Below are 14,463 nucleotides of genomic sequence, written 5' to 3'. Positions count from 1 at the left end.
ATTCACTCCAGCATACTTGACACTACCAAGACATGTGGCTATATTTTGGTATGTTGATATAGCTATTGTGCTGTTCGCCACTAGACACTCTCACCGCTCTTCGTTTGCGCTCGTATGCACGAACTTAATGACGGCGAATAGATGAAAAGTATGCCGCGCTTTTCGGTCACGCTGTGACGAGGGTATGCAAACAGCCTGGCATGCGACATTTCTTGAAACAGTTTCAGCACGAAAATCCTTCCGAGAGGATGTTAAAATATTAAAGGCGCGTTCGTTACAGCTAACGGTATATACAACAAATATTGTGTTAATAATGCATTGTGAAAACAAATAAGCAGCATATGCAAAAGTGTGTGCATGAAACGCTTCAGTTATAATATATATAAACAAATATTCGTTATAATAAAAAAAAAAAAAACAGAAAAAAACAAAACTACAGATATTAAGGTTTGAAGGAAATGTATGTGTATTAGTGATGTTGCAACTATTTGCAAGCGAAAATATGTACCTTTAATGTTTCTAAATGTTTAATTAAATTATTTAATATGTGCTCACCTTTGCCGAATAATAAAAAATATTGCTTTTGAAAAGTAAAACTAGTGAAAAGCGAAAGAAAATAAAATCACAAAAATCGTTTTAGGTAAAGCTAAGTTAAATCGAGCAATCGATGAAAGTGGCGGCTATCTAGCACGTGTCCATTCTGGCAACAGCCGTTTGGTGTACTCAACTCTTGACGAGCCGCTGGATTATACCACATATATGTTTGTATGTATATATTAATGCATGTCTATATAACGGTAGTTGCGAAATAAGTTGCATCTCAAGTTATTCGTACATATGCTGTGAAGTGATTCAAAATATTTACTTATATACATAAGTGCAAATGTATATGGTGCTAACAGTGTGGTTGTGCAGCCTATAATGTGGCAGATGAATTACGAAAACAAGAGTGATTCACAGAAAATGAGAATTCGATTTGGAAAATTACTTAACAAGTAATCAGTTTGAATAAAGTGGTGAGATCCAAAATTGCATGTTCGGAAAGTGATACGTTTTACTTTAGTTCGACTGACGTATTTAAGGTGTGTGCAAATACTTGGAATACAAAACCAACAAGCAGGTGTACTAGGAAGCCACAAGCCACTGCAAGCGATTTGGTGTCAATCGATAATTAGGTGCAGAACAAATATTTCAGCTATTAAATCAACAATGTAAGCAAATAACGGATACCTTCATCATTTCATGTCATAAAGCAGAGACAAATATTGGTTTAAACCGTAGGCAAGCAATAAATTTTATTTTTATTATTATTTTTCTCTTTTGAATACTTGTATTAATGAAAAGGTAAGTTCTTTGAAGGCATGCTTGAAAACTGGAAGAAATTCGCTGCTCATATACAGAGGTGCAATACATTTTTTATTGAGGTCAAGCCTCGAAGAATGCCTCCTATTCAACCAACAACAAGTTAATTCTGGTTGCACCGAAGCTAAAATGCTCTTCATAAATAAATACATAAGATTCCATAGAAGAAGTAGGTTTTGTAAGTTCGGTTAGTCTGACAGCTGTATGCTATATGTAGATGGGCTCACTATTTCACCAATTTTTACGGGGATTGTTCTGTTGCTTAGGCGATAATTTGTGCAATATTTCGTGAAGATACGTCATCAAATAAGAAAGTTGTCCACATAAGGATATGTTTTTGATTGTTCAGTTTTTTTGGCAAGTAAATGTAATAAGTGTCCCATCTGAAAAATAAGTTCGGAGGTTGTAGTGCTGCCTTGGCAAATAATCTATGCCAAATTTCTTGAAGATAACTCCTCAAACAAAAATTGTTGCACACTTCACAGAACTTGGTTTTGATTGTTCAGTTTCTATGGCAAATATAGTCTATAGTGTTTCGATAACGGCGCCTCCGACAAGCGAGCAGCTTCTTGTTGAGAAACAAACGTGTGCAAAATTTCAAACCTACATTTCAAAATTTGAGAGACTAGTTCGCGTATATACATTTCGTATATTGCCTTTTATATTTTGGATTTGGCAACCCTAGTGTTGCAATCTGGCAACTTACAACTGTATCATAAATTTTGGCTTTTTTGTTGTTATACATCCACAGAACAGCGCTCGTTGTTTGAGTTGTTTGCAGTAACTTAAAATATTCATCTCTGCCAAAAATTTAAATTAAATCACAAACATTTTCGCGCGATTGTTTTTTATAACAGCAACTGCGCAAAGCTGAACTCAGTTAAGTTTTGGGCGATTAAGCTCAATCAAGTACCAGTGTTTATCGATTGCAGAGTGGATTCAATTGAGGTTGTAGATCACTTCAATGCCATTTTCGTATAGGTTAGGATTAGGTTAGGTTAGATGACTGATCAAAGATCGCACGCGGACTACTATGTATATTCTATTAGAACTATAAATTAGCAAAACGCTTTTTAGCCAATACAAATTTGCACAGGCGTTTAATTTCTATTCCCGCCAGCTCTTAAGTCTTCACCTCCCAAACGCGGAACAGTCAAGAAGGAAGTGTTGAGTTGTTTCCACCTTATCTTGTTTCATAAAGCTTCCGCAGATGGCGTCTGATGTGATTCCCAGCGTTACTGCATGGGCGCAAATATGGCAATGGCCTGTTGAAAGCCCAAAACCTAGGGAGACGCTAGTTTTACTGAGTGCAAAGAGATCACTATATCTCTTGGAATCGATTTTCTGTCAAAAGGCTTTTGCAACAGCGTATGTATCGAAGATGGCCCAGCGCTGACCAAGCTTCCGGAAGCCCAGCTGTTTAGTAGTAGAGAAATTTATAGGTCGTTCAAAAGCATTTGTTATTCGGGAGTGATGCTGTGCGCATGCTGCGAGTACCAAATCGTCATGTGACCTGCCGGGAGATTAAGGCAACTATAGGATTAGCGGGTCAAGCATACATGAAAAACTGCATGAACATTTGACTAAAAAAAAAATTTGTTCAAGTTGGATCGCACACAATTTGTCAATCGCTAAAAAAAAGGCTCGTGTCGATTGATCGAGATAAATGTCAATAAAATGTTAACAGGTGATGAATCGTGGACTTACGTATAAGTGTTGTCATATGAGCCGAATATAAGAAAAGTTGTTCACGCACGTAGCACTCCCAAAAAATGGTCGCCTGTTTTTCTTGCAAGAAATCTAAAAAACCAACCGCCAAAAACGGATCACTCACATCGACTGAAATAACTGCATTTTTGAGCAACACTTTGAATTGCTGAATCATACATCATATAGTCCTGACTTGCACCAAACGACTTCTTTTTATACCCGTTCTTAAAAAATGAATTAGAAGTCAGCGTTTCTCGACACTTGAAGCGTCGTTCGATACGTTCAGAATGCATTCTTTGGAGATATCTCAATCAGAGTGACAAAAGTGCTTCGACAATTTGTTCAAACGAATATAAAAGTGCATACAACTTAATGGAGAATATTCTGAAAAATATTAAAGCGATACGATGACTAAAATTCGTTTCTGTTCTCGAATCTCGAAATAAAATCTTCTGCATTCCTCGTTTACATATTTTTTATAGGGATATAGGCAAATCTTTGCTGGTTTTGATATACAATTTTACAAATTCACTCCTCATTTTCGCTCATACATATTTTGAAGCTTCATTGAACTAGCCACAATATGTTGCCAACCTAACCTCAAATCAATGAAAGGTTATTTATAGACAGTTCGACACAGTAAAGGCTCTTTAAGTGTAAATGTACAAACAATAAAGTATATGTACATAAATATACTGTGACAATGTGTTCATCAATATTTATTTTGTCGCGCTCAAAGTAGTCATCACTAGATGCAATACACTTCTGTCAAAAAATTCCTTGAAATACTTTCCAAAAACGCTCCTTCAGCGATTTTTGTTTTATCTGTACGATCGACTGAAAGCGGGTTCCAAGGAGCGGTAATTTCAGTTTGAGTAATAAGAAAATATCACATGAAGCCAAGTCTGGTGAATACAGCGGTTGCTCGATGGTATCCATGAATTGTTCTTTCACAATTTCGGCCATTTTCCATAGATTTTGTCACGCAAACTCCTCAACATAATAATCATATTGAACGTCTGTCCCTCTGAAACAAATTCATAATGCACCAAACAACGAATATAGAAAAGAACAATGAGCATCACCTGAATTTTTGAACGGCTTTGGTTTTTTTGGTTAAGCCTTGCGTTTTTCCCTCTATTTCCATGAGTGTTGACTTGTTTACATGTCAAACTCATAAACTCATGTCTCGTCGGCAGTTGAAATGCTCTCTGAGAATGTGAGGTCGGAAATCGCACGCTTAAGCATGTTCAAAAAACCTTATTACGGCACTCTTTTTGAAAAAAATTCAGCTTTATCGGAACGATTCGAGTAAAAACGCGTTTCATACAAAAATATTCATCAAAATCTTACATATGCACTCCCGAGAGCTGTCGAGCTTTTTTGTCATTTCTCTAACGTTTGCCTGATGATTTTCAGTCACCATATTCTTAACTTTTTTAATATTTTCATCAATTGAAGAGGTCGAAGGTCGTTAAAAGCGGGGCATGTCTTCAAGGAGCACTCGACCGTCTTTGACGGCTTTGTCTCACTCGTAAGCTTGTGTTTTTGATATAACTGAATCACCGTAAGCCTTTTCCAGCAGTCGTAATGATTCCGCATTCAAAATTTGGTTAGAAATATAAAATTTATAAAAAAACTTTTGTTCCATATTTTTATCCAAAGTAAAAATGGCAACTTAGTACTAATGTGTACCGACTTAAACAGCTGCTATAAGCAAACTGGTCCACAGATCGACTCATATTTTGCGTAGTAATTAAGAACAGTCCAGTTTATGAAAAAAATAAAAAAAATTTCATTTAATTTTTTAATTTTTAAAAAATGTATTAACAAAAATGTTTTTTTTGCAAAATCATTTACCCGGTGAATTTTTTACAATTTCCGGTTGCTTTTTTGTGACAATGTTATAAATATATTACATTATATTGTATTAATTGCAAACAAAATTAGACCAACCATTAATCATTGGGGCGTGTGTGCTTACAGTTATATAAGCGCTTGACAATTACTTTGTTTTGACTTTTCTAATCAAGTAATGATACTACTTCCACCAGCTATCCTCATCAATCACTTGCTGTGGTTTTTACATATTGAATACCAAATGAAATACAAATATCCTTGTATATACAATCGTGATATAAAGGTTATCAGATATAAATTTCATCCTTATGAAAATATGACAGAATTTTGATTTTGTAATTAAGCCTATCTTAGCAAAAAGTCTGCAGGCATGTTTCTGTAATCTGTAAATTGGTAATGATCAATGAAAAATATGGTTTAAAGAGCACGTATATCTAAAGTCACATATTTGTATATTCAGTTAGTTTCATTAAAAATATTTCACTTGTGAGCGGACAATTACGATGTAAAGTTACTATGTTATACTTGTATGCTTGCTATTCCAAAGTTTGAATAAATTTCACTCATTTTTGATGCTTCTCATCAGAAAAACTATGTCCGCTTAGATAGGAAACGGAAAGTCGAAAGTCCCTATTATGGCTATATAGCTAAGACGGGAGGGTGTGGACGCAAGTCAGTTACAGTTGCCAGTTATCTTTGTCGTTAACTTAACGAATTTGCTGATATTTCCAGATAATAATTTAAATCTCTAGATAAAGATATGAAAAATTTACCGCGTTCCATTATTCCATGTGAAAATAACTGCTTTTAAGAAGAACTAGTGTGCTAAGTTATATTCTGATATTTTCTCGGCTCTTTTGTTAATCTATCGTAAAGGAAATTATATAGGATTTTCGTTAGAGAGTTAAAGCACTTTGAATATAATATTTTTCTGAAGGGTGAGTGTAGCTATCGAATTTCATGCAATTTTACGCTACATCATGATATGCAGAAAATAAATATTTACACTCAGTTTAACTAGTTTCGTTTTTGGCGACTTGAAGATTAGGTTTCAGAGGGTTTCATAGAGATATGTACGATTTTACTCTTTTCAGAGATGAGAACTGAACTTAAAAATAAGTGTGATGACTTTCTCGCAATTTATTTTTGATAAGGCTTTTGTCTACATTAAGCAATCAGTTGGTCTGAAGATTCTAGTTTCAGTGACAAACTGAACTGATTCTATGATACTCTGTAGTGAAAACTTATAGCGGAATTAATTACAATTGATATCTCCTTATTTCCATAGATTTCACAGTGTTTAAGCACTCTCATTAGTCAAACAACCTAAAAAATATCTTGTCAACCACATATTTAGTTATAAACTCACCTATTGGAAAGAAGGAACTCATTTATTTGTAAAAAGTATGTAATTCTACAGATCTATGGAAATAATTGGAGAAATTACGAGGTTTTCCGTTAAATATGGTGGGTGATTTTAACTCTCGAATTGAGCCCCGTGCAATTGATATAAAAGAGAAATGGTAAAGTCATAGCTTTACTCCTTCGGTTAAGCAGCAACCGCCTGATACAGCAACAATAATAATACACAACTGGTACTTGAAAGCAGACGGTTCGGCTGCGGGTTTAATAGGGTGTAATATTTGCGCAGTTTCTATGGAATTTTGCGCATTGTAAGTGTTAATGAGTGAAAAGTATCCTCCAACTGCAACAGTTGTTGAGCATTTTCGCAAATCTTCATGCACCATTCGCCGTTCGCCGTTCGCCGTTCGCCGTTCGCATTTCGCTATTCTTTTTTCTCATTTTCATTTCGCTGTTATTATTTTTGCCAACGTCGTTTTCACCCCTGGCACATATTTTATAACACAAATAAAAGACGGCGGAGAGAATACGAAACTTCCAATGCAGAAAATAGAGCGAAATAAGATACTGTAATGCAAAATATAGTAAAGAAATAAATAAAAGCTAAAGTGAGGACAATTTCAGGTCAATCTAAATATAAAGGACCTGTTACTGAAAGTGCCGATGACTGCAGCACTTGTACAAAAACTACAGCTCTGCCACTTGTGCACTACTGAGCAGGTCAAGTAGCACGATGAGATAGTTTCATAGTTGGGTAGTATTAAGAAGGAAATGCAACTACTAACAAAAAAGAAAAAAAAAACAAGCAAAATGCTTAGGGCGATGAATGCGATGTTGCCTTGAGTTTAAACATTCGGATTATTGAAGCTGCAGCGATCGATTCGATTTCCTTATTCTCCACTTATTATATCATATTGTCGCTGGAAATTTCTACAGAGTCGCAACGTGCAGCTCACCTTCATTTCATAATGACAAGCTCGGCGTTATGACATGCCTATTCATAGTTTTCGAATTGATATCTACAGATATATGCGCGTGTACTGCATTGCCACTGTTAACTTGTCAAAACAACAACACGGTTAATCCACTCGCCCCACTGCGTGATGCATGCGACACGGCGCTAAAACCACGTAGTTGCATTGTGATGACGCTGAGTGTGTGCAGTTTTGTAGTCGAGAGTGTTGGAAGGCAGCTGGAAGCGTTTTTAATGACTTTGACGCTCTAACTTCTCGCCGCAGTTTGGCATTATAGCAACATTATTTTGCCGCAGCCTCGCACAACCATCTAAAAAAATCAACGGTATTGTGTGAGAACATTGTAAAAACTGCAACCGTAGGCTCTTAGGCAACCTTGTATGAAGTGGGGCATATCATGCGGTATGATTTTCTTTCTGTTTTTGTCTTCCACTCTCCGTTATTACCGCACTCGTTATTTTCTCTTTTCATGGTTATGAAGTTCAAGCTGTCGAGCAGCTGTTACTTTTGGCGCCTAATGGACCGGTGTTGCAGCATAGTGTACATAGAATGCAAAATACACTGCAACAACAAAAACAAACAAGATTTCTGAATGCAAAGCTTAAAGCAACTACAGTTCATGATGAGAGGGGAGAAGCCCCCTTTCAGCGACTGATGTTGGGGTTAGTAAGAAAAACGCTAGCAATATTTGTGGCTGCTCGACTGTCTGTAATCGATGTCAATGCCGCCACTTCCAGTGAATGCTCTGTGTCAAGTTTAACGCGAACATTTACAGCAGCAAACGGCGCTTGAAGCGTGCTTCCTGCAATTATTGCTGTAACAGCTGGTTTTGAACTTTGCAATCCAGTGCGCGTTGGCAGAACTTTGTGTTTTCCTAATGTGCAATAAATACATTGCAAGGTTGTGTCGTTTCACAAAATAAAAAAACTTAAAAATTGCATTTTTTACAAAATATTGAAATTCCGTTGGATTTCAGGATTATATGTACAAGCTATCTACAAATTTACAGCAACTTGCTTGTAAACTGAAAGTTTGCCTTGCTTAGTTGAATTTAATCATATCCAATTAAGCATTTAGTTGTCGAATTACAAAGTTTTGACACCATTCTTCCTTTTAACCTCATCAAGCAATGAAATGCACTATTAACCCAATTCTAGCCAGGAGTCTAGCTAATTGACTTAGCTTGACTTTGTCTTTTCGAAGTTGAAATTTAATTTATTTTGCCAGGATGTTATAAACTTTCAGCGAACTGAATAACTTATCAGTAAAAATCGAAAGCAGTGAATTGAGAAAAATGTTACTTATACGCCATGTAGGTCGCTTTCCTCGCTGTTTGAATAATATACTAATACATTGAACAGGGTATATTGGGTTTAAAATGCTTGCAACATTCAAAAAACAACTGTTGGAGATTCTATAATCTATATATAATGTATATATATACATAGGTACGTATAAAAGGTTAGCCTAACGTTTTGGGCATATCTATCTTCCTATCCGCTTATCTATCAGCACATATGCGTACTAGTCCTATAGTTTTAGAGATATTAAACTGAAATTTTGCACACGTTCTTAACTCATCAACTGGCAGCTCTCTGTTGGAACCGCCGTTATCGAAGCTGTATAGCATATAGCTGCCATACAAACTGATCGTTCCAATCCAAGTCATTGTATGGAATTTTTTTTTATTTGAGAAGATATTTTCATGAAATTTGGCATGGATTATTGCTAAAAATATTGCTGGAATCTCCGAAGAAATTGTTTTAATTGCACCACTATAACATATAGCTGCCATACAAATTGCCAGTTTGAAATAAGGTTTTTGTACAAGAATTTGTTTATTTGAAAAATTTTCTTGACGAAATTTGGCATGAATTATTGCTTAAGTAACGCTTTAATTTCCGAAAAATTTGTTGAGATCAGGCCATTATAACATCTAGCTACCATAGAAACTAACCTATCAAAATGAAGTTCTTGTATGGAACACTTGCTTAGAGTATTAGAGTTTCGGTGCCAGCGCAGTTAAATATTTTTTTTTTGTTTTTGTTTTGCAGTTCGGATAACTTTATCACGATGAATTCTGTCAGTACATATATTACTTTAATGCACTTCACTCTTGATCGTAAGATGGCGTTCGGTTGATTAATTAAGAGTGATTATTATTTGGAATGAGCAGCCTATGTAAAGCTACTTAAAAGTGCGTAAAATAAACTAAAATCTAATGAAATGCCGAGAAGTGCTTTGAGTGATTGCAAATTTCATGTTAACTGCAGACTATTGCGTATTTTGTGTTTTTACATGAAACTTGCTACAAACGTAGAAGCAGCAGTTTCTCAGCGATTCAAGACCACAACATACATAGTTTCTCACTGTAAAGAAGGCAGCGTATTTGCGTTCAAATTCGTGTTCAGATTTACTTTCCGCGCTAAAAATGCTTACCTAGTAAATATTGGCTCATTATGAAGATACGATTTCGTTCGTGTGCCTTGCAACATTTAAGTGCAGACTTGTGCAATTAAAACAGTATCCACAAGTGCACTGCTACTGGTTTATTATAGAACGTTTTTCAAATTAGCCCTGCCGTAAGCTGAATGCAAGCGCTGTTGAGTGCATGAATTTGTATTTGCTTTCGTTTCGACAGCAAAAGTGAGCCACATGGAGGCAAATATGAGCTCGTACATAGTTAGTATTGAAATGCATATAATATTGTATGCTATGTGTATGACATACTTACTTGTGCATATCTGATATATGTATGTAAATAAAAGTGAGTGTACCGTCTATTGCCGCTGGTGGCATTGACACGGTCCTCAAGTGAATTGTGCAGCTGGCAAATACATTTTTTTTTATTTTGCTTTTATTTTTATTTTTAAAAATGCACTATAAGAGCAAGCGGCCGTCACATGATTTTCTGTGCGTTGCACTATTTTCCACTCATGCACCAATTTATTTATATACATACATATGTATATATTTTTGTTGCTTTTCGAAGCAGACATTTAAATACTCGTATCATAATGCAACACAAATCTTAATTGCAAATAAGTAACGAAGCAAAGTCAGCAGACAACCGACAGAAATGTGCTTGCTTAAACCCAGCCCTCACAAACACACACACGGACATATACATATATGTATATATTTATGTATACACATGCTTACCTGCTGTTGTGGGGGGATTTGCATAAACGATCCACCAGTGAGTAGCTTAGCGAGACCTTGCATGCTCAACTTTCGCTTTATGCCTACTGTATGCCAACAACAAGCGGCACTGCACTGAATTAAAAATACTTGAGGATCCTTGAAAATGTTGCAATTACTGCAACATTACAATGTGCAACGCAGCACTTGCAACAGTAGTGGCAAACTAAACTTGGGAAACTGAAATACAGTAATCTTACTGCCACACAGTTTATATACCAATACATATATATACATAGGTATACACACATTTATTCACATACATACTGCTTGTTGTGTAGAAGCAGCCATGTGCATAATTCTAAATATGAAGCAAGCAGCCGTCGGTTGCTGGATGTGCTTATTACAGTGTACCACCGCAGTTGCAAACCAAGTTATACCCATGCATATAAGTTTGCGCTGCTCACCCCACGCTTGCTAGTGCAGTGGCTTTCAGCTTTCTGTTGCTTTCATTGCTTGCCTTCAACCTCAGCGCCGCGTCATTGCTGCCAGTTGTCGGTTAGCAATTGAAATCTCCTTCCACTGCCTACTCCGCCCGCTGGGCTGGCTGTGCTGCGAGGCCAAGTTGTGTGATTATGACTGCCGCAGCGACACATTTACACTTTAACCGGCAACGCATCGGAGGTTAAATACACCGCAACCGACTAGCTCACTTCTGCACGGTCTGAACCCCTTTGGGGCACTTTCCTCCTGCTCACTTTACTGCTGTAGAGGTTCTTGTTTCCGCTTTTATGCCAACGCCTTTTGTCTGGCAACCTCGTCGTAGCTGCGCCTGTTGCAGTCCATTTTATTGTTTTCGCTTTTTTTTGCGAGCCGTTCGCGGTGGATAGGAAATACCTATTGTTTGCATGTGAACGTTTTACTCATTAAACATCACTCAATCGGCGCGGCTTCCTGTGTGTGTTTGGTCTCGTGTGGCCGCCTTGCCTGCAGTGCATATTCACGTCGTTGCACTCATATACATTTTTATTTTTGTTTTTGTAATTATTTCTTAATTAAAGTGTGCATTTGTTAAAAGGCACAAGTGGAATATGAAATGAAGCGAAGCACTTGCAGTGTCTTAACATTAAAGCGCCAAATTGCATTCTCTGTACAGTCATAAAATGATTTCAATGGCTTCACACGCGTCTCCATGTCTCAATAGCGCTCGATAAGGCATGCTTTTGTGACAAGAAGTTGACTTGGCAGATTTTTGATGAGAAGAATTCAATCTGCAGGTAGGTACTGGCAAGCACACTTTACAAATTCCATTCACGGCGCTTCAGCTAAATTTTGCTTGTGATTTAATAGAGCTCTCTGCATGCCATTGTCTTTAGTACATATGTATGTACATGTTGTTATTGTCGTTTTTAAAAGCTTTTCCTTTCTATTATTGCAGACTTTTGCATGAAATTAATGAGATTGCCGCACACAGCACGCCTAAAATAAAACGCTGCAAACAAATCATCATTCCAATGCCAAATTTTGCTGTCAGTTACACGGGCAGCACAATGTGAAAATATCGACCCATAGGTGAAAGTCAACAATGGCGCAATGACAAGCACGGCTGTTAAAGTGAGCAGAAAAGCGAAAAGTGCTCGCGAGTAAGACTTGCTGCGCTACGTGTATAAGACAAAGGAGAAGTGGCCGTGGCGTGAAGGGCGCCAGTGTTGGTTTTGCGCTACACAAATTGCTGTCGAAAATTAAAAGGCAATCATGCTGATGGATCACTTGCGTCGCTTCGGCTTGCTCTTCAGCACCCATTTGTTGCTGCTGATGCTGCTAGGTAAGTGTGCGTTTGCGAATTGTTTGTCCTACACATGCCTGCATATATTTATAAACCTATTCTGGCGTATACATGTGTACTAGTGTGGGTCGTTTTTTTCTTTACAAGCGCGTATGCTGGAAATTTGCTACGGTTTATTCAAAATAACAGTGATTATGGGTCGGAAACCGGTTTGCGAAACAACTATTTTTAAGGCTCAGTTTAAAAAATCTGAATAATCGGTTGTATGGCAACCCATCCAAACCTACTGATTTCGACAAATTATCAATAGCTACGTATTAATTTTCATTCGAAAATCTCAAAAATTGGCGAAACAGTTTTCTAACCCCTAAAAAATACGCCTTAAAAAGCGCTGACTTGAAACCGGTTTTAGACCAAAGGTGTCTTGCAAAAAGTTCTTCAGAATAAACTGTAGAACACTTATCGCAAACGCGACTTTTTCGTTTTTTTTTGTTTTAGATTTCTTTTATCGACCCGCTCTAATACACATGCCTATAATTATAAACTAATGCTGGTGTATTCATGTTTACACACATACTTCGTAAATATCCAGTGTTGAACTAAAAGTGTTTCATTTCTGTTGCAGTTGATTTTAATAAATGTTATGAGATATTTCCGAAATCACAAACTCCTACGGTGCAAATTAATTTTGAATAAATCTTTGACGCAATAATAGTCCAATTGTACTATTCGTAAATGTATTTAATTAAGTTCAGATTTCAGGCAACTTTCAACTGTTCTCAAATTTCAAACAAGCAGTGCTTCTATGACATTAATTAAAATTTATATGTCAAAGTTTTGCCCAAATACGAATTATTTAACAGAAATTATTTATATCTGTATTCTTGTGGCTTCCAGGAATTGTTTTAGGAAAATTCAATGTCTTTGAGCAGAGAAATAAAAATTGCAATAACTTCATGCAGAGACCGATTGATTCAATTGTATTGTAAAGGAATATTTCAAGCTTTTCACGTTTATGCACAAACCCAAATTACATACAACAGCAATTATTTAATTATTGAATATATTCGGTGTTAATATTTGAGCATTTAAAGTCATATCAATTTGCTTGAGTCATATTTCAGCATTACATGCAATTTTTTTCAAGAAATTCACATAAATATTTTTTTCCTCGAATCATCATGTTACTCACGCACATTCGCACCGACATATTTCGCATTGCTATACACGCCTTCCGCTTTTTATAAAGGAATAATTATGGTAATTTCGCTGTGGTATAAGGTAATGACACTGCCAGTCGGGCACCAACTCGTCAGCTGGGTGTCGATGGCCGCGGTGTGTGCGTATCCAGTGCGCTTTGAGTTGGGCCAGCCAGCCAGCTCCCGCCATTCGCCGCTTTGATGTAATATTTTATCAGATAATTTCTGTTGCTTTCACTCAAATTCGCTGCTTGCGTTTAACGTATAGTCGAAACACTATAATTTGCTAAATTATTTCCTTTCCTTTTATTGCCCACGGTATTTTTAGATATTTTTGGCGTGCGTGCTGTTGATTTGCCGAAATTAACACCGGCTTCAGTCTGTATTCAAATTGTCGACATTGCACGGCAAATTTCAGTTAAGCGTGCAATTGGGAAAAGAGAATTTCGACAAACTATTAAAGGGAGTGGCGTAAGCCGTTGCGAGTGGAAAATATGCAGCCGTCTGTTTCAGAGCTGAAAAAATGTGCTGGTTTTAATTTTTATTAATATTATTTTTAGCTGGTTTTATTTGTTTTTAATTATACTTTCCAGAATTTAGTTTGCTCGTTATTACTCTCTTTGGTCTTGCTATTAAATCTATGAAAATATTTTTATGAGTTTATTACTTAAGTATTTATTTAGGCAATGCTAATTTTTAACTGAATAAATTCATTTAGTGTTATGATTTGGTTAACGTGAAACAATTGTTGGAAGGTAAAAACCGTAAAATTAAATTTAGTTGATTCTATGCTGAAATGCATAAAACATTTTCAAGCATATTTACGACATAAGTAATATTAATTACCAGCACCCAGTAAATTTGCAATTGTCTGATGGCAAATTTTTTCATGCATTAAGCAAGCTCTTATTTTTCACAGTAAAGAAACAAAATAAAAGTGTCAATCATATTTTTTGTATAAACGCTGAATTTCTGTTTCATTTTATTTGTAAACTTTACTTTTTACGGGCGTAAACCCTTACCACTCTCTGGTGGCGGCACACGCCGGCAGAATGGAGCTGACAGATTG

At 36.4% G+C, this 14,463-nt stretch overlaps 1 protein-coding gene across 1 annotated transcript in view; it reads left to right on the top strand.

Annotated features, from left to right (window-relative positions):
• The first annotated feature begins 211 nt into the window (after positions 1 to 211).
• LOC126767839 (uncharacterized) overlaps positions 212 to 14,463 on the top strand; it is a 74,956-nt gene continuing 60,704 nt past the window's right edge. The window contains exons 1-2 of the mRNA XM_050485512.1: positions 212 to 1,211; positions 11,848 to 12,234. Coding sequence (XP_050341469.1) covers positions 12,165 to 12,234 — 70 coding nt within the window. The 5' untranslated portion in view covers positions 212 to 1,211; positions 11,848 to 12,164. The remainder of the gene's footprint in view (positions 1,212 to 11,847; positions 12,235 to 14,463) is intronic.

The sequence above is a fragment of the Bactrocera neohumeralis genome, chromosome 2, assembly GCF_024586455.1.
Source record: "Bactrocera neohumeralis isolate Rockhampton chromosome 2, APGP_CSIRO_Bneo_wtdbg2-racon-allhic-juicebox.fasta_v2, whole genome shotgun sequence".
NCBI lineage: Eukaryota > Metazoa > Arthropoda > Insecta > Diptera > Tephritidae > Bactrocera > Bactrocera neohumeralis.
This window is presented reverse-complemented; position numbering and strand designations above follow the sequence as displayed.